Source organism: Paroedura picta, chromosome 8, assembly GCF_049243985.1.
Source record: "Paroedura picta isolate Pp20150507F chromosome 8, Ppicta_v3.0, whole genome shotgun sequence".
NCBI classification, from domain to species: Eukaryota; Metazoa; Chordata; class Lepidosauria; order Squamata; family Gekkonidae; genus Paroedura; species Paroedura picta.
The window spans coordinates 3,725,385-3,748,458 of record NC_135376.1 but is presented as its reverse complement, the minus strand read 5'-3'; the positions used below and the strand labels follow the sequence as shown (position 1 = coordinate 3,748,458).

The window sequence follows — 23,074 nt, the reverse complement described above, 5'->3', positions numbered from 1 at the left end:
TTCAAGCGATAAGAAAATCCGGTCCCGAATATGGGACCTGCAGTCTCAGGCACCTGCAGCCTAGTGGGCCGGGAAGCAGTTTGTGGGCATCAGCGTTAAGGTCTGGCACTCCGGAATCAGGACTGGGAGCCCTGGAGGGCAAAGGGCAGTGGGCCACTGGTGCCTTTTAGCAGCCACTACATGCAGGATGCGCTTCTTTCAACCACGTGACGTGCAAGCCAGCCCACAGGTAGGCAAGGCGAGGCCTGCAGCTCCTCCGGAGTGCGCTCCCCAACACAATGCGTTTCCTCCGTTCCATGCCCAGATGGCGTCTCGCCTAATGAATATCGGGCACAGCGTGCTGCGCGCAGCGGGGCACTGAGACGACCTTCTTCTGCCGCATGAGGCCGGCCTGGTTCTCTGCCGTGCCGTCGCTTCCCCGAGCCCCAGGAGCGCGAGATGAGTGATTATGTCCTCCGGTTATTAAATGGTTCCTTGCCGGCCAATTTAGCAGCTAATCTTCGTGAACGTCTGGGCCGGTCCCTGGGCAGCCGCACCCGCACGGCTCAGTCGAGGCGAGGTCTTAAATCAAGAGTGGCAACGACAGGGGGGGGGACATCTCTACAGCGCAGCCCCCACCCACGGATCTGTCCTAGTGAGGGCGGCAGGCAGGAGACAAGGTGGCCCGGAGGCCTGGCCTGGCCGTTCAAAGAGCCATGGCTCGGGCAAACCGTGCCCGTCCCAGATTTCGGGCAGAGAATTTCTCTTTCCGTTTACGTCTCGGCATCGGCTCAATTAATGCAGCCTGGGAAATTTATGGAGGTTCGGGGGCAAGGGTTATGGAGATGGCAAAGAAGAAAAAAAGTTGGGCTTCATACCCAACTCCCTCACTTCACAACACTGCGTGCTGTGAGGGGGGAGAGCTCTGAGAGAACTGTGACTGTGAGGGGGAGAGCTCTGAACGAACTGTGACTGACCCAAGGTCACCCAGCTGGATTCATGTGTCTCAAAGTGGCTTACAATTGCCTTTCCTTCTTCTCCCCCCACCCCAACAGACGTCCTGGGAGGTAGGTGGGGCCCACGGAGATCAAGCAAGACGGGAAGCCGTGGCAGTCTGTCTGCAGCAGCAGAAAAGAGCCAGAGTCCAGGAGCTCCTTCAAGACCCACAAAACTTGCTGACTTAAGATACAGCTAGAAACTGTCGAGGACCCTTCTGTTGATACTGCCTGATCTTGTCACACCGGCTCTTCTTCTCTGCCTGCTAAAGTCATTCAAAACTGAAATAAGAGGGGGAGGAACCAGTGAAGGACCAGGCACAAGGCAAGTAACAGGGTACCGGGATGCCAGGATGGTGTGACAAATGTTACAGTAGAATAAACGGACTTCTAAGGAGCCTTCAAATTTCAGCTGGTTCCTTAATGTCCAGAACATTCAACAATTCCCAATGCGTTTCGCAGTGTGGCTTTTTCAAGGGACATCAGTTCTTAGAAAATAAATAACGTTTCTATACTAGGGAGAGGTTCCTAGAAGAAGAAGAAGAAGAAGAAGAAGAAGAAGAAGAAGAAGAAGAAGAAGAAGAAGAAGAAGAAGAAGAAGAAGAAGAAGAAGAAGAAGAAGAAGAAGAAGAAGAGTTGGTTCTTATATGCCGCTTTTCCCTACCCAAAGGAGGCTCAAAGCGGCTTACAGTCGCCTTCCCATTCCTCTCCCCACACCAGACACCCTGTGGGGTGGGTGAGGCTGAGAGAGCCCTGATATTCCTGCTCGGTCAGAACAGTTTTATCAGAGCCGTGGTGATCCCAAGGTCACCCCGCTGGCTGCATGTGGGGGAACGCAGAATTGAACCCGGCATGCCAGATTAGAAGTCCGCACTCCTAACCTCTACACCAAACTGGCTATTCATGTTACCACAATAATTCTAAAGTTCTGTTTTTGTTTTAGACTCTCTGTTAAGAGACAGTTTCTCTAAATTGAAGTTTCCTCTTGAAAACATGGCATGTGCATTCATGACATTAGTCAATTGTATCTTTGTTATGCGATTATTAACTTTTTTTTTAACAACCACTAATTGTACTTATATATTTTCGAAGGATTGATGTCCCTTGAAAAAGCCACACAGCGAAACGTGTTCGGAATTGTTTTATGTTCTGGGCATTAAAGAACCAAACATCCGGAAGAAGTTCCTGACAGTTGGAGTGGTTCCTCAGTAGAGGTGGGAGAGGTGGTGGCCGTCCACTTGCCCACAGTCACAGCTGCCCGGCCAAGGGAGCCCCCCGCAGACAGGCCAAGCTGGCAGGGGGGGGGATTCAGGACCGCCAGCTTCTCGCTATCACAAATGAACTCCAGGCACCAGAGCTCCGTTCCCGATGGCTCCTTCGGAGCACGGACTCTATTGGCACGGCCCGCTCAGGCACAGAATTTGGAATCGCTGGGTACAAACATCAGGAACATCTGTATTCCTAAAGGGACTGGGTAGGTGGGCGGGGAAGGCAGGATGAATGTCGAGGACCTTCCAACCGACCAGCATTGCAGGCTGGCAGGGGAGCTGCAGGGACGCCTGGCGCTCTGAGTGAGGACCGCATTGCTGGAGTCTTGGAAAGCTCTCTGGCCGTGCTTCTCTGTGCCCTGAGTCATGACTCCTGGCTGGCCGTCTGTGGCACGAAGGCACCGCTGAGCGGAGTCGATTTGTCATCAGCACAACAAAGGCCCTTGTTCTCCCTGGCGGTGCTCCAGAGGTGTGCGTTATGTCAAAGTCTCAGCTGTTCCTTTACGTCCCCTCCGAGGGCTTTTGCCAAGCAACTCTCTGGGCGGGGGCTGGATCCTGGCTCTCTGTCGGGGGAGGCTCTCCCTCCACAACCCAGGCCGGTCGGATGGAAGGGCCCGTTTCACGGAGGTTCGTCTGGCGCGGCCGGCCCTCGGCGTGCAGAGAGATGCCAAAGATGCCCCCAAAATGGTGTGCAGGCCAGGTCTGTTGACAGCGATGGAGGGGGGAAAGGGAGTTACCCCCCCCCCCGCATGGAGAATTGCCCCCTGCTCTTGAGAACCTTTTGCAGCCCTCCTGGAGTCCACAACCAGCTTGAAAAAGGGAGGGGGGCAAGATGGAATGCAGCTTGCAAAGTAAAAGCAGGCCTGATATGTCCAAGAGGCAGACAAAGAGGCACCCAGAGGCATCAGGCAGGAGGGAACAGAAAGCTAGTCTAGATGGGTCGAGCAAAGGAGCTCTTTTGCCCCAAACACCCAGCTCCCCTGCGGAGAGCTGACCCTCCCCTCGACTCCGCTGCAAAATTGCAGCTCTCAAAGGCACCTGACTTAAAGGAAGCTGCTGTGCTCAGAAGCCTTGGCAATGGCCCCTGATAACTGATAAGCTGCAGCAAAGAGGGAAAAACGCAGGGCCGTGAGGGGTGGCGTCGTCACCCTCCTCTCCTTCTGGAGCAGTGTTGCCTTTGGCATCTTCCAGCACTGCAACCCGGAACGATCCCAGACCTGAAGCTGCACAGGAGCCAGCAGGGCTGTCTCCTCTCTGGGTGAATTCCTGCCCTGGGGAGCTGGAGACTTCGGAAGGGCATCTCCTCCCAACACCAGGGGCAGCTCTGCTGCCAATGCAGTCCAATCTGGCCCAGGCTCTGAGTCAGGCCTAAAGGAGCACAACGCGGCCCCCGTGATGGAGATAAGTCAGGCCACGGTTTGAACAGGGCCTGGGCGATTCCTGGAACCCCCACAATGTTCACTGATGGAGGAATGTAGCAAAGGCTTATTATTAAAGCACAACTGCTAAGAAAGCCGCGGTTCTCCAGAATTCCCTCCCCTCCTTCGCTGAAATACGGGGCCAGCCTGGCTGACGTCGCAGGGCTGTTGTTCAGAAGACCAAAGCAACTGGACTGAGGTCTTGTCAGAAGCCTGGAACCAAGCGATGCAACCCCCGCCCACAACTCAGGCAGTCCCAACTCCGTCCCAACTCAAAGAGAACGTGTCTCCTTCAGTCCATAAAATGCAAATTGAAAATTCATGCAGCCTCGTTTTGCCTTGGGCCATGCGGGGTATGGAGAGGGAATTTAACCCTTCATTAACCCCCCTGTTGGAAGCCACCTCAAGCCTGCCTCTCCTTTGCTGTTAGCCTTATTCAAAGAGGAAAGAGGTGTCCTTCAAAAATGAACAATGACTCTGCTGACAAGCAAGTGTCAAAGCAGACTAAATGGACAGCCTCTCAAAACTAGATTCTGGAAATCAAAGCCCCGTGACACTGGCTTTTGTTTTGTAATAGATGCGCCCCAAACACGCCAGGTATATTACCAGCTTCAATTTGTTCTCATCAACAGCCCCACGAGACGAGTCACTTGTCCTGTGCCATGTCAATCTTTCTTGTTCTCTCCCGGGCTGGAGTTGAGTTCCTCCAATCTACCCCTTCCCCCTGGTTTCCTTTATACTTTCGCCCAGGGCAGTTCTGGCAAGTCCTGTGAAAAGCAAATCGTCATCTCTCTGTCCTTGTTGTGAGGTGTGAACATCTGGGCTAGCTCCTAGAGGCAGCTGGGGCAATCTGGCCACGGTGGTCAGACTGCTCGTCTCTAACCTTTGTACATTTGTTGATTAAACGGTTCCGTCGTGGGAACTGGATTTCCCGCACACACCAGTGGCTGAAAGCCCAAGTCTATATAAATTCTAGTCTCCCTTTGTACCCCATCTTCAACAATCCTTGGTTCTGTGAGTGCCAACAGAGGATCCTGGGTCCCGTAAAGCAGGGGTAGTCAACCTGTGGTCCTCCAGATGTCCATGGACTACAATTCCCATGAGCCCCTGCCAGAAAACGCTGGAATTGTAGCCCATGGACATCTGGAGGACCGCAGGTTGACTACCCTTGCTGCAAAGTATACCTTCAATAAAGGTGAACTTTAGCTATGTTCCTACTGCTTCGAACTCTGCTCTTTGGGTCCTGAGAGTGCGCTTCTGGACTGCATCCTGCAGGTCGTGACATCGCTAAAGTACCCAGGCTCTGGGTTGGCTTCCTGGCCTCAAGGCCAGAGTTCAGCAAGCCTGAGGCCGCGGAAAGGGCCGACCGATCTCCTTGGTTAGGGAACCCTTTGATTTCGAGTCGATTCAGTACAAACGTTGTTTGCTTTTAATATGGGAACGGAGCAAACGGTGCGTTGCCAACAGTATCACCGCCATAAAACGCGGAGCCAGACCAACATAGAGCTCGGCCGGCGTCCTGTCAAAAGGGGCCCTCCGTTTGCAGCATGGCCCATTGGATAAGAAGGAAAGGAAAACCCTCTGCCCCAGAGCTGGACCATCCCCCCCCCCCACACACACACCAACCCTCTTCGTCTTTCCAGAGTAACCCTCGAAACTGAGGCCAGCCAGGGGCAAACAAGGAAGGAGAAGCAGAGACAAAGTAGCTCCGGACGACTCGTGCAATGGAGCCAAGCCACATTCCCCCGAAGCAGAAAACATACCCTTAGGAGAAAATGTCTTCTGGACCCTACAACTGTTGAGTTGGAGTCAGAAGCACATTTGATGCCCTGATCCAAGAACAGGCCCGCTTTTCCCTCCTGTTCCCAGGTAGGGTGTGGGGCTCACAGCACAAAACTCTGCAGCACCTTGGCCTATTAACGTGGGTAAATAAAGGAAGGGGAAATAAACCTGGAATCCAGCCGCAAGCTTCCTCCCCCCCCCCCCCCCACACTTGCCAAAAAGGTTGAGGAAAGAGAGTACAAATCCCGAAAAAAAAAATCTGCTTTTGAAAACCAGTAAGATCTAAGCAAAATAAACACCCTGTTGAAAAATGAACTGGACGAGTTGTAACATATAAAACGTGATCGACTATGAAGCATAAGACCAAACACACATTGTGGTGTGTTGTTTTCATCCGTGTTCATTCCACGTTCTCAACATATGACTTCCTCCTCTGTGAAAAATAGCCGCAAATTTTATAGGCTCCATCTCTATAGGGATGCTATTTGAGATTTGCGTAACGTCTATAAAGCATCAGAAGCAAAGATAAACGACTAGAGCGTGCCCAGCCAATGCATGAAGAAGAAGAAGAAGAAGAAGAAGAAGAAGAAGAAGAAGAAGAAGAAGAAGAAGAAGAAGAAGAAGAAGAAGAAGAAGAAGAGCTGGTTCATATATGCTGCTTTTTTCTCCCCGAAGGAGTTTCAAAGTGGCTTAGTCGCCTCTCCCCACAACAGACACCCTGTGGGGTGGGTGAGGCTGAGAGAGCCCTGATATCACTGCCTGGTCAGAACAGCTTTATCAGTGCTGTGGCGAGCCCAAGGTCACCCAGCTGGCTGCATGTGGGAGAGGAGTGGGGAATCTAACCCGGCTCGCCAGATTAGATGTCCACACTCCTAACCACTACACCAAGTTGACGCACCCTGCCACAAGCTTTGTTACTGTAAGGGTAGACAAACTGTGGCTCTCCAGTTGTCCATGGACTACTATTCCCATGAGCCCCATATGGGGCTCATGGGAATTGTAGTCCATGGGCATCTGGAGAGCCACAGTTTGGCCATCCCCTGCTTTAAAGTGTTACTGGACTCTTAATACTGACCAACAGGCAAGAATTGGTGGATGAGGTGAAGGAGGTGGGGACCCTAGGGGGAAGTGACCATGTCCTCATAGAATTCCTTTTGAGATGGGGAGCCAAGGAAGCTTGTAGCCAGACGCAGATGTTGGATTTTCGAAGGGGAAACTTTAATAAACTCAGAGACATGATGAGTGTCATACCATGGACGAGAATGCTGGAAGGGAAGGGAGCATGTGAAGGGTGGGCGCTACTCAAACAAGAGCTATTGCATGCTCAATCAATGACTATCCCAGAAAGACGAAAACACTGCAGGAGCTCTAAGAAGCCTATTTGGATGAACAGAGAACTTCAAGAGGAACTAAGGAAGAAAAGGAACATGTTCAGGAAATGGAGGGAAGGACAGAGCTCTAAAGAAGAGTACCTACAGGTTACTAGGCACTGTAGATCAATCATCAGAAAGGCCAAAGCTAAGAGTGAGCTAAGATTGGCCAGGGAAGTCCACTGTAACAAGAAAAGATTTTTCAGTTGGACAAACTCTAACGGAGGATGCAGAGAAAGCAGAAAGGCTTAGTGCCTATTTTACATCTGTTTTTTCCCACAGGTCAAAGGGTTTAGGCACATCTAGAGATGGCAGTAGCCAAAGGACAGTGTCTGGGTGGCAGGTTGACATGGCCAGAGAGGTTGCTGAGAGGCATTTAGCTGCACTGGATGAGTTCAAATCCCCTGGTCCGGATGAAATGCACCCGAGAGTACTCAAAGAACTTTCCAGAGAAGTTGCACAGCCCTTGTCCATCATCTTCGTGACCGCTTTAAGGACTGGAGATGTCCCGGAGGACTGGAAGAGAGCAAACGTTATTCCGATCTTCAAAAAAGGGAGGAAGGATGACCCGGGAAACTACAGACGAGTGAGTCTGACCTCTGTTGTGGGGAAGATAATGGAGCAGATATTAAAGGGAGCGATCTGCAAACATCTGGAGGACAATTTGGTGATCCAAGGAAGTCAGCATGGATTTGGACCTTCAACAGGTCCTGCCAGACCAACCTACTTTCCTTTTTTGACCAAGTGACAGGTTTGCTGGATCGTGAAAATTCGGTTGATGTCGTTCAACTTGGATTTTAGTAAAGCTTTTGACAAGTTCCCTTGGACTGCAAGGCGAACAAACCGGTCAGTCCTAGAGGAGATCAACCCTGACTGCTCCTTTGAAGGCCAGATCCTGAAGATGAAACTCAAATACTTTGGCCCCCTCATGAGAAGGAAGGACTCCCTGGAGAAGAGCCTAATGCTGGGAGCGATCGAGGGCAAAAGAAGAAGGGGACGACAGAGAATGAGGTGGCTGGATGGAGTCACTGAAGCAGTAGGTGCAAACTTAAATGGACTCCGGGGAATGGTAGAGGACAGGAAGGCCTGGAGGATCATTGTCCATGGGGTCGCGATGGGTCGGACACGACTTCACACATAACAACATTGACAAGGTTCCCCATGATGCTCTGATGGATAAGTTGAAGGACTGCAATCTGGATTTTCAGATAGTTAGGTGGATAGGAAATTGGTTAGAGAACCGCACTCAAAGAGTTGTTGTCAATGGTGTTTCATCAGACTGGAGAGAGGTGAGTAGGATGCTTTAGGATGCTTAGGGCTGATCCTGCACTGAGCAGCGGGTGGGACTAGATGGCCTGTATGGCCCCTTCCAACTCTATGATTCTAGGATTCTATGATTTTATGGACTCCTACTCCTTTCTAGCACCCAGGTAGGACTCGGGGGCTCCTGGACCCTGGCCTAGCACACCAACACTGCATCACAAGTCACAAGTTCAGGGGTAGTCAAACTGCGGCCCTCCAGAGGTCTATGGACTACAATTCCCATTAACCCCTGCCAGCAAATGCTGGCAGGGGCTCATGGGAATGGTAGTCCAAGCACATCTGGAGGGCTGCAGTTTGACTACCCCTGCTCCAGTTCAATTGGCTAAAACCTGAAGGAGCCAAGAAGAGAGATTGATTGGAACAGGCAACACCGTGTATCCGTGTATCCCCTCCAAGCACGGCTCATTTCGAAAAGGGTTTTAGGTTCCCCCTGAATCACGAGGCATTTGATGATGAATCTGTGGAGTCCTAATGATGATTAATGCGGCCCATTAAATGTGCAGTTGATTCTTGGGGGCTCCCCCCACCATGTGGCTGACAACGGTTTGGCTTACAAGCCACCAACTGTGTGATTTAGAACAGGTTTGCATCCTGCTGCCCTGAAGAGAGACCCGGCAGGCCAAAACAACTGAGACGGGGTTTGCAGATTAGAACCGGCGAAGCACAAATCCGAAAGAAATTCAAGCCCATGTTGCCCCAAAGGGTCGGACCAGAACCAGTGGGTTAAGATTAATTCAAAAGAATTTTCGGGTAAACCTCCGGGAGAAGTTTCTGACCGTTTGAGCGGTTCCTCAGTGGAACAGGCTTCCTCAAGAGGTGGTGGGTTCTCCATCTTTGGAAGTTTTTAAACAGAGGCTGGAGAGCCATCTCACAGAAATGCTGATTTTATGAGGCAGATTGTGAGTGAGTAGGCAGGTAGTTGTGAGTGTCCTGCATTGAGCAGGGGGTTGGACTAGATGACCCTGGAGGTTCCTTCCCACTCTATGATTCTATGATTCTACTTATCCTGGATGCTTGAGGCTGATCCTGAATTGAACAGGAGGTGGGACTAGATGGCCTGGGTGGTTCCTTCCCACTCTAGGAGTCTAGTTCGACTTCCCCTCCTTCACTCATCCAGGCAGCCCCTCCTAAGGAAAGGTCCGGACAAGCTGCAGGGCGGCTGCAGTGCCAGGCTGAGTTTTTGGCTACCAGGGTCACTGCCAGGCCAGGCCCAATTGTGTGGTAGTCACTGCTGGGCCAAGTGGCTTGATGGCTTCTGTCCTGGCACATGACTTGGCTGTCTGAGCAGTGGTTGCAACTGGGCCTGTCCTTGTTGAGTCTGCCTTCATCTGAAGACATGGCAGGGAGGTGGGTGGGAGATTTTCAGTGCCGTTTTGGTCTCCAAATGCTCCTCCCATGGCTTTGATGTGCAGAAGGCAAGCCTTAGAAGGCTCAGCAATACTGTTATGGTTGCCTAGCAACCTCCAGTATGGCCACCGAGAGCTCATTGGGCATTCTTTCCTTAAAGCCACGGTGCTGTTTCTGTTATTTTGAGGAATTTTAATCCCCTAGGGTATTTCCTTGTTGTATTTCAGATATTTCTACAAACTCAGAACTTCCTTCAGGTTTGGAGACAAATCCCTCCATCTCTCCCTAGTTCCATTTCTCAGATCTATTAAGCCATATTCTATGGCCATAATCATGCAAGCACGCATGCGCGCGCACACACACGTGTGAAAGAATGCTTCTGTAACTGTAGTAATGCGCAGTGGGTTAATGTTTTCTTGACAGTAATTTTGACCTATCTGAAAAGCAGGTAACATTCTTCCTTAATGTCTCCCTTAATATTATGCGCTTTCTCTCTTTGTGTACAAATCGGATGGAGAGCACGCGCACACACACACACACACATGTGCTCCCCATGTGACAGGAGGCAGGGTTTGCAGATGGGCCCGCTTGAACAACCTGTGCTGAACGTAAGAGAAGCCATGATGGATCGGGTCAGTGGCCCAAACCCAGGAGTCATCCAGCGGTCCACCATCACGGCAAGATGTCCAGAAGCGCTTCCACGGTGGGCCCCCCCAATCACCAGGAATGCAGAGCATCCCTGCCCCACATAGTGGTCCCTCCATACCTTGTGGCTAAGAGCCACTGATGAGCCTCTGCTCCATATGAACATAAGAGAAGCCATGTCAGGCCAATGGCCCATCCAGCCCAACACTCTCTGTCACACAGAGGCCAAAATTCAGGTGCCCTCAGAACTCCCGAAGGCCCCCCCCCAAGCACCAAGGAGACAAAGAATCACAGCCGCAGACAGAGTATTCCATCTATACCTTGTGGCTAGGAGCCACAGATGGACCTCTGCTCCAGGTGTCTCTCCAGTCCCCTCTTGATGCTGCCAGTGCTTCTAGCCGCCACCACTTCCTGCAGCAGGGCATTCCACATGTCAATGACTCTTTGGGCGCACAAGGACTCCCTCTATTTTGGTTGCGCTTGCTGTTCTTGGACGCATCTCCTCTCTCTCTGTGTTAAGAGTGGCCTGCGGGGGGTCCCACGTAATGCCCAGTGGTTGGTGTGTGAGCTCACAGAATGCCAAGGTGCCACGGCCCCAAGCCCATGGGGGAACATGACCCTCCCTTACCTTAACCAACTTTGCCCGCTCAATGAAAGTCGCCAGAGCGACTCGGAGGGACAGCAGGCAAGGTGGAGACAGGAGACATCCCAGGCGTCGTGCCGTGAAGTACCCGGAAGGAACAGCCCCCCCTAGTGGGAGAGCAATCCCGAGGCCCGCTTCCCCAGGCGGCCGCTTAGGGGGCACGAGGAGGCCGACCTCCCCTTCCCGTCTCCCCTCCCCAACGCCACGGCTCTGCAAGCCTTACTTGTTGCTGTCCCGGTATTGATAGACGTAGCAGCTCTGCGGCATCCCGCTCGACACGTCCAAAGTAAACGAGAGTTTCAGCTACAGAAAGGCCAAGGGGGGGGGGGGAGAGGAGGAGAAGAAAACAGAAAGGGAGGAGGAGAGAGAGGAGGGGGGAAGACACATTTAGGCTAAAGTCCTCAGGCCACTGCAGCAACCCCATGAAAGGCTGACGGGAGAGAAACCAGCCTCACCAAAAACTGACACACAACCTCTGTGGCCTGGAACCGTGCGCTGGCTCCCAGACCTCGGGCGAGGAGTCACATGCCTTGCAGGAAAGGCACCGGCTTTTTCCACTCCTTTGTTACTCTCAAGTGTTTGCGGTCACTCCGAAACGGTGCGGCTCCTCGCGGGCGGGCCCCCTCCAAACCCGCCGCCCACAGGGCCCCCTGCACCAGGGGAGGGAGAGGGTGTTCCCCCCTGCCCCCCTGGCACAGGCGGGAATCTCGTTCAGCGGCCCGGAGTTCCCACGAGCCTCTTTTCTCCGAAAGCCCGGCCTAGCTCCGCTGCAGCCCTCCAGGCACTGCTGTGTGTGGGGCGGGGGGGGGGGGGAGAAGGGAAGGTGAGCCCGTCCTGCCTCTGGCACCAAGTCGGCCGAGAGCCAGGTTTGCAGTGTGACTTCTTCTCCGGCAGGAGGCCTCAACAGTGCCTGGAAAACGAAGGGATAAAAGGCAGCTGGGGGGGGGGGGAAGGGGAGAGATGGATTATTTGCTGGAAATCCACAAAAGGATTTTCGGAACGGCGTGTCGATCCCTGTGTCGTCCGAGGTCAGTCTGTTTTAAGGGAGGGAAAAGCTAGTTTGGACGTTTGCTAAGGGAGGAAATCCGAGACGGCTCTGAGCAGAATGTAGAAAGAAAGGGGGGGAAATGCAAAAAGGATTGTGAAGGTTTTTAGTGGCAATCTTAGGCAGCCGCTCCATTGGCTCCCCTTGAGTGCTTGGGCTCTGCTTAAAGTAGTGATTCTCAACCTCGGGGTCGGGACCCCTTTGGTGGTCAAATTACCCTTTCACAGGGGTCGCGGCAGGGCAAGCAGCTTGGCCGGGGGGGGGCACCATCCACACAACAGCCTTGCGGGGTAGATTGATATGAACCGTTTGTTTTTCTGGAGTAGCAGAAACCAGCGAGATCGGCATGGTGGGACAAGAGGCAGAGCTGAACTGAGAAACCCCAGGGGGGAAAAACCTATTTATACATGAATCATGAATATGAATTTATATATGAATTTATATATGAATTTTTATATTTATATATGAATTTATATATGAATCATGAATAATGGATCTTCATGCCATTGGTCAGTTTTGGTGGAATTTCTGTGAAAGAACCCTTGCATTGTTTCATGGTTGGGGGTCACCACAACATGAGGAACTGCATTAAAGGGTCGCGGCATTAGGAAGGTTGAGAACCACTGCCTTAAAGCAGGGGTAGTCAACCTGTGGTCCTCCAGATGTCCATGGACTACAATTCCCATGAGCCCCTGCCAGCGAATGCTGGCAGGGGCTCATGGGAATTGTAGTCCATGGACATCTGGAGGACCACAGGTTGACTACCCCTGCCTTAAAGGATGGGCCAACTCATGCAGGGCCCTCCATGGCCTTGGGTCCCTCAATGCCTTCAGAACCACCTCTCCCCCAATGCTCCGCCATGTCAGCTTTGCTCATCTCACCAGGGTCTTCTGCAGGTGCCATTCTGCAAACTGACACAAGATTCCTATGGACTCTCTCCCATAGCTCCCGCTTCATGGAAGGGCCTGCCCAGGGAGGTCAGGAAGGCCCTAACTCCGTTTCCCGGGCCACCAGCAGGGATGAAGGGGTAGGGTCGCTAGATCCAGGACGGGAAACTCCTGCAGATTTTGGGATACCTCCTGGGGAGGACATGACCTCAGTGGGGGAGAGTGCCACAAAGCCCTCCCTCCCAAGCAGCCATTTTCTCCAGGGAAACCCATTGCTCTCGGATCTGAAGCAGCGTGTGTGCACAAAATGCTTATACCATATATTAAATTTTATTGGTCTAAAGAGCCAGCATGGAGTCATGCTTAAGGGTGGCAGCTTCTAACCGTTTTAGACTGTGTGCGAGAGAGAGATTTTCATTTACGTACCGAGACCTGCCTGCAGGCCGCTCATAAAAGAAAATGCGATAAAATTATAAAAGAAGAATTGAAGACCATTAAAAGGCCTTAACCAGAGAGGTTGAGGCCTTCCTAAGAACCTTAGAAGAGCCCTGCTGGATCAGACCAGGGGTCTACCTAGTCCAACCTCCTGCCTCACACAGAGGCCAGCTAGTTCCACTGGTGAGCCAACCGGGAGATGTTGACTCCTGGCTCTGAGATTCCATTAAGGAATCTTAATGAGGTGCCGAGTTCATTAAGGTAGGAGGGGAAAGGTTGCGGACCCCTTCTGGAGATCCTGCAGACCCCTGGGAATCCCTAGATCCTTGGTTAGAAATCCCTGGTCTAAAGGAAACCTGTTATTTGGTAGCTGGCTCCGCCTCCTTACGCAGCCATTTTAGGAAGCCATTTGGGGGCTGTGCTCGCCGTGCTGTGTCAGAAAGCCAGTAGCACCCACCAGCTCAATATGGTCAGAGACCCCTGTGCTACATCATACTGGTTCACAATCGAAAACTTCTGGGGTGTGGGTGGGTGGGTGGGTGGGAGGGGTGGTGACCCAGTTCAAACAAGGAAAGCTTCCCTGGCTGAGAAAGCAAAAGCGGCAAATGCTCCCCCTGCAAGCGGGACAGCGAGGTGACACCCTGTTGGATCCTGTCAGAGGAAGCTGTTTCTGGAATATATGTCGGCAATCATTTTGTTCCATCCGCTTGCCACCAGGTTCAACTTGCGGCGGGAGGGACAGAAATCGAACAAATCCATCACCCAGCGGCATTCTTCTGCGAAGTAGCGCACAGCGCCGCGGCCGCCACGTTTAACAAATCGTCCTTTCCAGCTCAATGGCTTTTCTCGCACAAAGGGGCCGTTCTTTACACTACGAGGGGAGGGGGAGATGCAGTAGGAACGGGGAGTGGGATGGCTGCGACACCGCTGGGAACAGAGCGGCTCATGCTGAGGAAGGCTCATCAATAAATTAAGATGGCAGCAGAGAAGGGCAGGAGAGCTTGGATAAGAGGTGCCAAGGAGACCCGTTGAGATTTCTGGGGGTTGAATCGGATGCCCTTGGCTTGGCAGACAACGCTGTGCCGGGCCAGATGGAGACAGGAACCAAGCTGAAATGCTCGGCTTAAAAAAGAACACAATTGAGTGAAGTTAACAGAGTCTCTGCAAAAAAAGACCGCAAAAGTTGCTAGCCCTCCGTAATACTTAATAGCCCCACCTGCCTTCTCGTATTTCCATGGGTCGTTTGTGATGTGTTCATATCGAGAAAGGACAGAACGAGATCCGGCGACTCCCAATTTGCATCCTCCCAGCTTGGTTGCCTGTACGGAAGTTCCTTTTTGGTACTCGCAGCAAAAATGGGTGCGATCCATATGGTCAACAGAGAAAGGTGATGCTGCAGAGACGTACATGGCATGCTCATGCTCATGGTACACATACTCAGGTGCAAGCATGGAAGCATCCCCACAAGTGACAAGGTGCTCAGTTTGTTATTTTGTCCTGAGACCAAAGACTTAGATTAACAGAATCATAGAGTTGGGAGGGTCCTCCTGGGTCATCTAGTCCACCACCTATGCAGGACACACACAACCCTATATCTCACCCACTGTAACCTGACACCCCCTTGAGCCTTCATAGAATCAGCCTCTCTGTCAGATAGTTATCCAGCCTCTATTTAAACATTTCCAAAGATGGAGAACCCACCACCTCCCGAGGAGGCCTGTTCCACTGAGAAACCACTCTGAATTGCATTATATACTACTTACTGCTCTCATGACAAAATAACCATCTGAGCCCCTTGTCTGTTGTGGGGAGGCTTCCATGCTTGGGTGGAGACGGGTGGGGCCAGCAACTAGTCTCTTTTAATTATTTCTTTTGACAACTGGGAAAGTGCCTGCCATTAATTACTAACAGGGACAGTTTTATTTCTCCAATATTTTTTGCGAGCTACAAGTGAACTCAAAAGCCCTGATTGGCTGTCTTAGCAAAGAATTACCACATAATTTGGATATTCTGATATGATTTAATAATTTGCCACGAATTTACTTTTGCCTTATTTCTGTACTCTTATGATCCTTGTTCCATTTTGTCTAAGGAAGAAGAAGAGTTGGTTCTTACATGCCGCTTTTCTTATATGCCGCTTTGAGAAGGCTCAAAGCGGCTTACAGTCACCTTCCCTTTCCTCTCCCCACAACAGACACCCTGTGAGGTGAGTGAGGCTGAGAGAGCCCTGATATCACTGCTTGGTCAGAACAGTTTTATCAGTGCCGTGGGGAGCCCAAGGTCACCCAGCTGGTTGCATGTGGAGGAGTGCAGAATTGAGCCTGGCATGCCAGATTAGAAGTCCCCACTCCTAACCACTACACTAAACTGAAGTGGGTCTGCACTCGAAAGCTCACGCCTTGAATGAATCTCTGTTGGTCTTAAAGGTGCCACTGGACTCAATTTTTGTTTTGCTACGTCAGACCAACAAGGCGACCCACTGGAATCTATCTCCCCACAACAGACACCCTGTGAGGCAGGTGGGGCTGAGAGAGCTCTGACAGCTCGGCGAGAACAGCTCTATCAGGACTGTGACTCGCCCAAGGTCACCCAGCTGGCTGCATGGGGAGGAGTGGGGAATCAAGAACCTGGCCTGGATGGCATTTTTGTTTCTCTAAAGATCACCGTGGCAATGGTCCCCGGTTTCACTTCTGCTAAGAGTATCATCCTCTTCCACGGCCAGGAGACTTCTTCTGGTGCCAGAGGTCCAAGATTGTCAGAGTGAGGCCCTTGAGCCAGAGGAAACCCAGTCCCCAACTGAATATGCCCAGGGCTCCGTGATCGCCATGCGCAGTGCATGAGTCCAACAACAGCCAAGAGATCTACGATCACAGCAGGACGCCCGCTTCCCCTGGCATGGCTTCAAAGGGGACTCCGAAGGTTCTCACGCGACCCCTCTGGGTGATGCCCGCTCATGTATCAGTTGGTCCTCTATTGTGCCCGACCACAGAAGTGCAAACCGCCTCGTTCCCACGGCCTGCGTTTGGTCCAAAATTTAGTTTGTGCCCATTACACCGAGACGATACGATCTGTCACTTGCTGGTCTAAACATGCCCCAAAGAAAGCAAAGGGGCAGTCAGGAACACAGGACAGCCCCCCCCCCCACCAGAGATTGCTCCTCCAGGTGCCAACATGGTGTAGCAGTTAAGAGCAGCAGTTTCTAATCTGGAAAGCTGGGTTTGATTCCCCGCTCCCCCTCCACATGCAGCCAGAAAGAGAGGAGAACTCCCCCCACCCCCGCCATGTTTCCAAGTAGGCTTGGACCTGCCTCTCCTTTGACAAGCCAGGAGCACTGTGGGATGAGAGGGCACACCCATTTTGCATGCAGACGCTCCTGGGTTCAGTCCCCGGGGCCCCTTGCTACAAGCCCCCCAGCAGTGGTGGAGTCAAGAAGGAGCTCAGGCCAAAGACTCAGGACAGCTGACCCCACTCAGAGCATGGAGGGAGGGAGGACCTGACTCAGAACACAGCATCTGCGATTGTTTCTGTCCGGACGCTGATCTTCCTACTGCTGCTGATACAATGTGCTGTTTAAAAAAAAAATTAAAAACATTCCAAGCCCTAAAACCTGTTTTTCATTTGGGCACGTTCCTTCGATCAAGGATGCACAAACTTTTCTCCCCTGAAACAAAGCCCTTTGTCAAGGTGACCTTGGCTGCTCCCCACCCAATCCTTCCTGGCTTGCAAGAGCTATCAGGGGCTCTTTCCCAAAGGCCGTCCAAGGCGGATGCAGCCGAGCATCTTTCCCCTCACCGCTGGAAAGCGAGAGCATTGGCTGCGCTGCGGCTGCAGAAAGGGGCCGGTGCCTGTTTGAAAGAAGGAAGGGCAGGCGTGCGCCCGCACTTTCGCACAGCGTCTTCCACGAAAACCAGGCCAGAGGAATGTGTGTGAGCGCGTGCGCCCACCAGCAGACCCCCTGAGAGGGAGGTGGGGCTGAGAGAGCTCAGCCAGAACTGCTCTGTGAGAACTGCTCTAACAGGACTGTGACTAGCCCAAGGCCACCCAGGCGGCTGCATATGGGGGAGCAGGGAATCAAACCTGGCTCGCCAGATCAGAGGCCGCTGCTGTTAACTACGACACCACCCTGGCCCCAAACAGCGACACTCAGCAAACACCAATTTTAATTTATTTTTTTTAAAGCATCAAATTTCTAGTCCTCACTGGTTGCGAAAAAATGCTCAAGAAGAGGGGAGAGCGAGGAACAACAACAAAAAAAAGAGCAGGGACTGAGTCAGAGACAGCTTTGGCTCAGCGATGCTCGTTTGCTCCTCAATCCAGGACCTTTTATCGGAGTGACTCAAATGTGCTTAACTTGCACAATCAAGACAAGTCCTAGAATTCAAGCTTTCAAGGCACAGAAGCTTCGGTTCCCCTGGGACAGAATCCTGATTTATTTCAGTACCTTTGACTGGGCTACTTAACTGCGGATTCAATGAGAGCCGTCCCCCCCCCCTCCTTCAGCGGCTGTGGTTGCAGTTCACGAGAGGCACGCCGCTCTTCTGCCAAGCTTTTTCCACCCCCTTTTCCTTCTTAAAAATAAAAAAGGCCTCCAAGGTAAATGGTGCTTTTAAAGCCACTTGCAAATCTAGGAACTTTTACGTCACTCTTCCTTCCACCGACCCGACCTGGACCACAACAAAGGAAAGTGGTGGGAAATTTGGACGTGGGGGGAAAAACCCGGCAGCAACTGCCCGAATCCTGGCCAAAAGAAGGGATGTTCATTTGCTGATCGGGCGCCAGGCATGGCGTGCCTATCCGGCTTGAGAGGTCTGAGTTCAGGATCGGGGCAGAGCTGAGCGGGTCTGCACTGCAGCAAACAATGTCTAAACCTCCGGAAGAAGTTCCCGACAGTCAGAGCGGTTACTCAGTGGAACAGGCTTCCTCGGGAGGTGGTGGGTTCTCCATCTTGGGAGATTTTTAAGCAGAGGCTGGATAGCCATCTGACGGAGAGGCTGATTCTGTGAAGGCTCAAAGGGGAGGCAGGTGACAGTGGATGAGCGATAGGGATGTGAGTTTCCTGCACAGTGCAGGGGGTTGGACTAGATGACCCAGGAGGTCCCTTCCAACTCCATGATTCTATGAACCAACGGATGCGCCCTTGTGAGGAAATCTGGGGACACCCTTCTCAGATTCCAGCATGCCTCACAGAGAATCACTGTGCCCTGTTGTTCCAGGGGCAGCCTGAGCGTCCAACCCCAGCCTCCCTCACAGAGTGCCCGTGGACACCACAGTGCGTCCTGATGCTTTTTCAAGTGTCCGCCAACCGTTTTTGGAAAGTGGGTGGCTTTGGCCCAGCAAGACTTCTGACAGGTCACTGGAGATTTGATTGGCTGTGTGGAATTTTTAAAACTGGCAGTAAGTGCCCCCACAGTAGAAGGATCTTTGTTGTGCGACTGAAGGTAAGTGATGGCAGCCATTTTGTGGCTGGCTCCACCCCTTGCGGCAGCCATTTTTTCCCAGCAATTTTGTGGATGGAACTCAAAAAGGCTGGGGACCCCTGGGTTCACCCCCACACGTGAAAAACAAAAAGGGAACAAAAACCCAATTTGAGGAAACAAGGCAGGAGCCTGCCGGTTGAGCGACAATATAGTTCAAAATTCAAATATTTATCATAGAAGTGCACATGAAGTGGATTAAAAACAACATTAAAACAGAAGACTCAGACTTCGTTCAATATTGTACATACAGTCCTCAAGGGCTGCACATGGTATGACCACAGACGAAATGCCTTTCAACCCAGGGGTCTTCATCAGTGGTCAAATAAAATATATGCACACGTAGAATGATAATGATACATATTATAATATTACAATGATATTACAATATGGTTGGTAGCATAAGAATCATAAAACGCAAAGCTCCCAACAACATATCATAATGGATGCTTTAGGCTAGCAATCCCCAACCTGTGGGCCGTGGACCACATGTGGTCCGAAGACTAATTGGAGGTGAGCCACGAAGGACGCCTTCTCCCCCCCCCCCCCCGGCCCTTTACAACACACTTTGGGTGTCCTTGTCTCCCATCACTCCCAGATGCAGAGAAACAAGCTCAGGGTTCCCATTGATTTGTCATTGTCATGAGTTTAAATTTTCATGAAAATGAAATGTTCCTTATTTTCATTGTTGTGGCGTGTCTGTATCTTATTTTGAAGGGATGTTTAAACATTACCATGGCGATCAGAGAGCGTTAGGGCAGCGGTTGAGAGTAGAGGAGTAAACTACCCCCCCACACCGGGCCTCTAAAATTTTCAAGCATTGAGTGGTCCCCGGTGATAAAAAGGTTGGGGACCACTGATTTAGGCATAGCCAGCATTGAGCAGAGGGTTGGACTAGATGGCCTCTAGGGTTCTTTCCAATGCTAGGATTTTTATGATGTGCAACTCACAATTAAAAATCAAAGTTGTCAAGAACCACCACTCTGTCCAAGGCCACGTTTAAGTCCTGAGTGCGCATCCTCATATGTACGCCAAAAGAAAGTGATTATTGTCTTCTTGTAAATACTGTGTAATATTGTATAAAATATAAATACCGTATATTTTATTTAGCCACTGATAGAAGACCCTCTGGATTGAAATGCGATTGGACTGCGGCACACCATGTGCAACCCTTGGGACTGTATGTTCAAGTTTCATGCTATTTTTAATCTTTTAAAATATATTTTAATGCTATTTTTAATCTTAGACATATTTATAATGAATTTTTGCATTTCCGTTTTAATCTATTTTGCTGCTCACCCTTCGGGCTCCTAACCCCCCCCCCCACAGCCCCAAAGACACTAGGCCAGGGGTAGTCAACCTGTGGTCCTCCAGATGTCCATGGACTACCATTCCCATGAGTCCCTGCCAGCGAATGCTGGCAGGGGCTCCTGGGAATTGTAGTCCATGGACATCTGGAGGACCACAGGTTGACTACCCCTGCACTAGGCGACACTCACGCAAGTCGGCAAGGCTCACCCTACATTCCCAACCGGACAGCCTAAGCGGTCTACCTCTCAGGGCCGTTGTGAGCAGGGACAAGCTAATACCGGCAAACCCCACGAGTGTGCGTGAAGTACACAGCCCAGGCTGGCATCACTGTTGCAAAGCAGGATGGGACCAAAAGGAGCTAAAACTAGACCAATGCATTACGTCAGATGATAGAAAACTGTATGATTCATGGGGTGAACAGTAAAACTAATCCTCACTCATATATACATATACATATTTTCAGTAGCTTCTCTCAACTCCCAAGTCGCCCGTGCTTTTCTACCGGCCAGCTGGGGGCTTCATAAGGCATATGACACCCGGTCTCCAATTTGGCCACGTTCCTATTCAGAGGGAGGTTTTCGGCAGAGGGAACTAATACCACATTTAGCAGAGAGACACTCAAACTTTCTAAGCAAGGTATTTATCCACCCCCACCCCCCCAAAAAAAAAGTTTAAAGAAATAAAAGAGGAGGAGATGAATGGCTCTCTCGAAAAATTTTCCATCGCCTCTGTTTTCTTTTAAGGCTTCAAACACACACACACACACACACACACACACACACACACACACACACCGGCAAATCCACGCTCTTTCCCTGGAAAAACACCCAAGACACAATTCTTGAGAGAAGCAGCTGGAAGATTCTATGCTCGCTGTTGGGGGGAAAAATGGCCTTCCATTAATTAGCTGCTCCAGTTTCGGCAAATGTCTCTCCCTTTTTTGGAGACAGACAGAAGAAAGGACAGGAGGCCGGCAGCCGAGGCAGGGGACTGGACTCTTTGGGGTGCACAGAGGCCCGAATCTGGTGATTAAATTAGGGGACGCATGACTACGTCCCAATGCACGTCGTCATTCACGGGCCGGACAAAACCTGCGGCAACAATGCGCCGCCCAGCCCGAGAGGTCACTGTTAACGTGATTAGCCATGGGCGCTCGGAGACGGGATGGCTGAAATGCCAGAACATTAAAAAAAAAAACACCCTCCATTATTCAGGGTGGAGAGGAGACTCTTTGAGCCTTTTACGTGCCTCAAACCTACTTCAGATGCCCGCTCGACGTTAAGTGATGTGCCCAAGGCCAATGAGAAACGGGGCGCATAAAGCGGGCATTCAAGGAAGCCCCATTTACCATGCGGCATTGTTCCCGCCTCTCCAGGCACCGGCGAGGGGGGGGGATGGTCCCCAGGAGGCCCGGCTCGACAACAGGGGCACGTCCCATGGTGCCCAGCCCCCAAATCCCCCAGCCCCCTTCTGTGTGGACTTTTCAACTGCTCCTGCTTGCATGCGCCAGTGGCCTTTGAAGTCCCAGAAAGCTGCCTCATCTGTCACTGACACCCAGGTTTCTAAAGGGCGGGAGGGAACTCACTCTTTGGCAAAGAGGAGACGACGGGGAGGAAGAGGAGGAACGGCGCCAGAGAAGATCCAAGGACGGCCGGAGGGGTTGAGTTCCAGCCCCCCCCCCGGACAGTGCAAAAGGGAGACGGCCACTGGAGGGAGCACATGGCTCCATCGACAGCATCTGGGGGCTGGTATCCATGCCTAGGCCCCTTCCCCTAGTGCTCTTTATTTGGGAGTCAAGGTATGGAAGAACCTGGCCTGCGTGGCCCAGCCTCCCTCCATTTCATCAGCTCTGGTTAATCCCTGGATGGGGGACCAATGAGGAGGCCCACGGTTGCCACACAGAGGCAGGGAATGCCGAACCACCTCTGCATATCTTGCCTTGACCTGGGTGTCCCAGGCTGGCATGATCTTGTCGACTTGCAGGAGCTAAAATCTTGTCAGTCTTTAAGGGGCTAGGAGCCAAAAGGTTGCATGTCCACAAAAATAGAAATATTCAAATTAAATTAACATTTATAAAGTTAAAAAGTTAAAAACATAGGGGGGAAAAGGCACGGGTTTCATTCTGTTCTGTATCACACGCATGTTTGGATTCGACCTCCGAGGAAGACCCATTTTGGGGTCAAATTAGGTCTACCATTGCAGGTCTAGCGTTGTACGGCGCCTATGTTGTGAATTCAGTGATTAAGCCCTGGGAGGGGTGGCGTGCTGCTGGCAGGGGCTCATGGGAACTGTAGTCCATGGCCATCTGGAGAGCCACCGTTTGGCCACCCCTGGCCTGTGTGCTTTGACTGTGTTGCGAACTTTTAAAATTGTGCACAAGAAATGTGAATATAATCTGAATGCTTATGTTTTGTGGACATCTAACCTTTCGGGTCCTAGCAGCTGATTGCTTAGGTTTGTTGCTTTCTGTAACGAGATCCCTATTTCGGGTTGTCTGGTCAGGAAGAGACTGCTGGCCTCGAATCCAGCCCTCCTCCTGCAGACCGACCCAGCTGCCCTCTGGACACTTCCAAGGGGGAGCTCCCCATGCACCTTTCAAGCCCAGCTGCAGGAACCCCACCCAAAGCCGCTTCCCCCTTAAGATCTGGAGAAAAGGTCTCTAGGCACAGCCCCCCAGCTCCGGCTCCGCTGGCAATCCAGCGTCTCTACTCTGTATCAGGGAGGGAGGGAGAGAGAAGGCAGGCAGGGACGGACGGACGCTGGCAGTGCAGCTTACCGGGCACTAGGGGGTGCCTGACACCCCCAGATCTCTCCTCATGGGCAGAGAGACGCTTTCCCCCATGGAAACTGCTAGGGGGCAACGACCAGCGGATTATCTAAGCAGGTGACAATTATAAAGAGAAAGTGCCTCATGGCAAGGCTAAAGGTGGGAATGAGTTGTCCTCGCTGGCCTCCCAGGTTGGCAAAGACCAAGGCCTGGAGGCAAACAACAAACAAGAGGGTGACGCCACAAGTTCGAAGGAGTAGGGGGGGGGAGGGCTCATGTGACTGCTCTTCCTGGCCAAGCTCTCCTTTCCTGCAGAAAACAAGCACATCAAGGGGAAAGGGCTGGCTTCCTGACGCCCCGTCTGCAGAGGCAAGGGCCTAGTCAT

The 23,074-nt window shown here is 51.7% G+C and overlaps 1 protein-coding gene across 3 annotated transcripts in view; it reads right to left on the bottom strand.

Annotated features, from left to right (window-relative positions):
- Nucleotides 1-23,074, bottom strand: part of LOC143842841 (DIS3-like exonuclease 2) — a 228,492-nt gene that overhangs the window by 47,552 nt on the left and 157,866 nt on the right. For all 3 annotated transcript variants that reach the window (XR_013233376.1, XR_013233375.1, XM_077348100.1), the window contains one exon: nucleotides 10,994-11,073. Coding sequence is in view for 1 of the 3 variants with exons in the window: in XM_077348100.1 (XP_077204215.1) it covers nucleotides 10,994-11,073 (80 nt within the window). In the remaining 2 variants the exon portion in view is untranslated. The remainder of the gene's footprint in view (nucleotides 1-10,993; nucleotides 11,074-23,074) is intronic.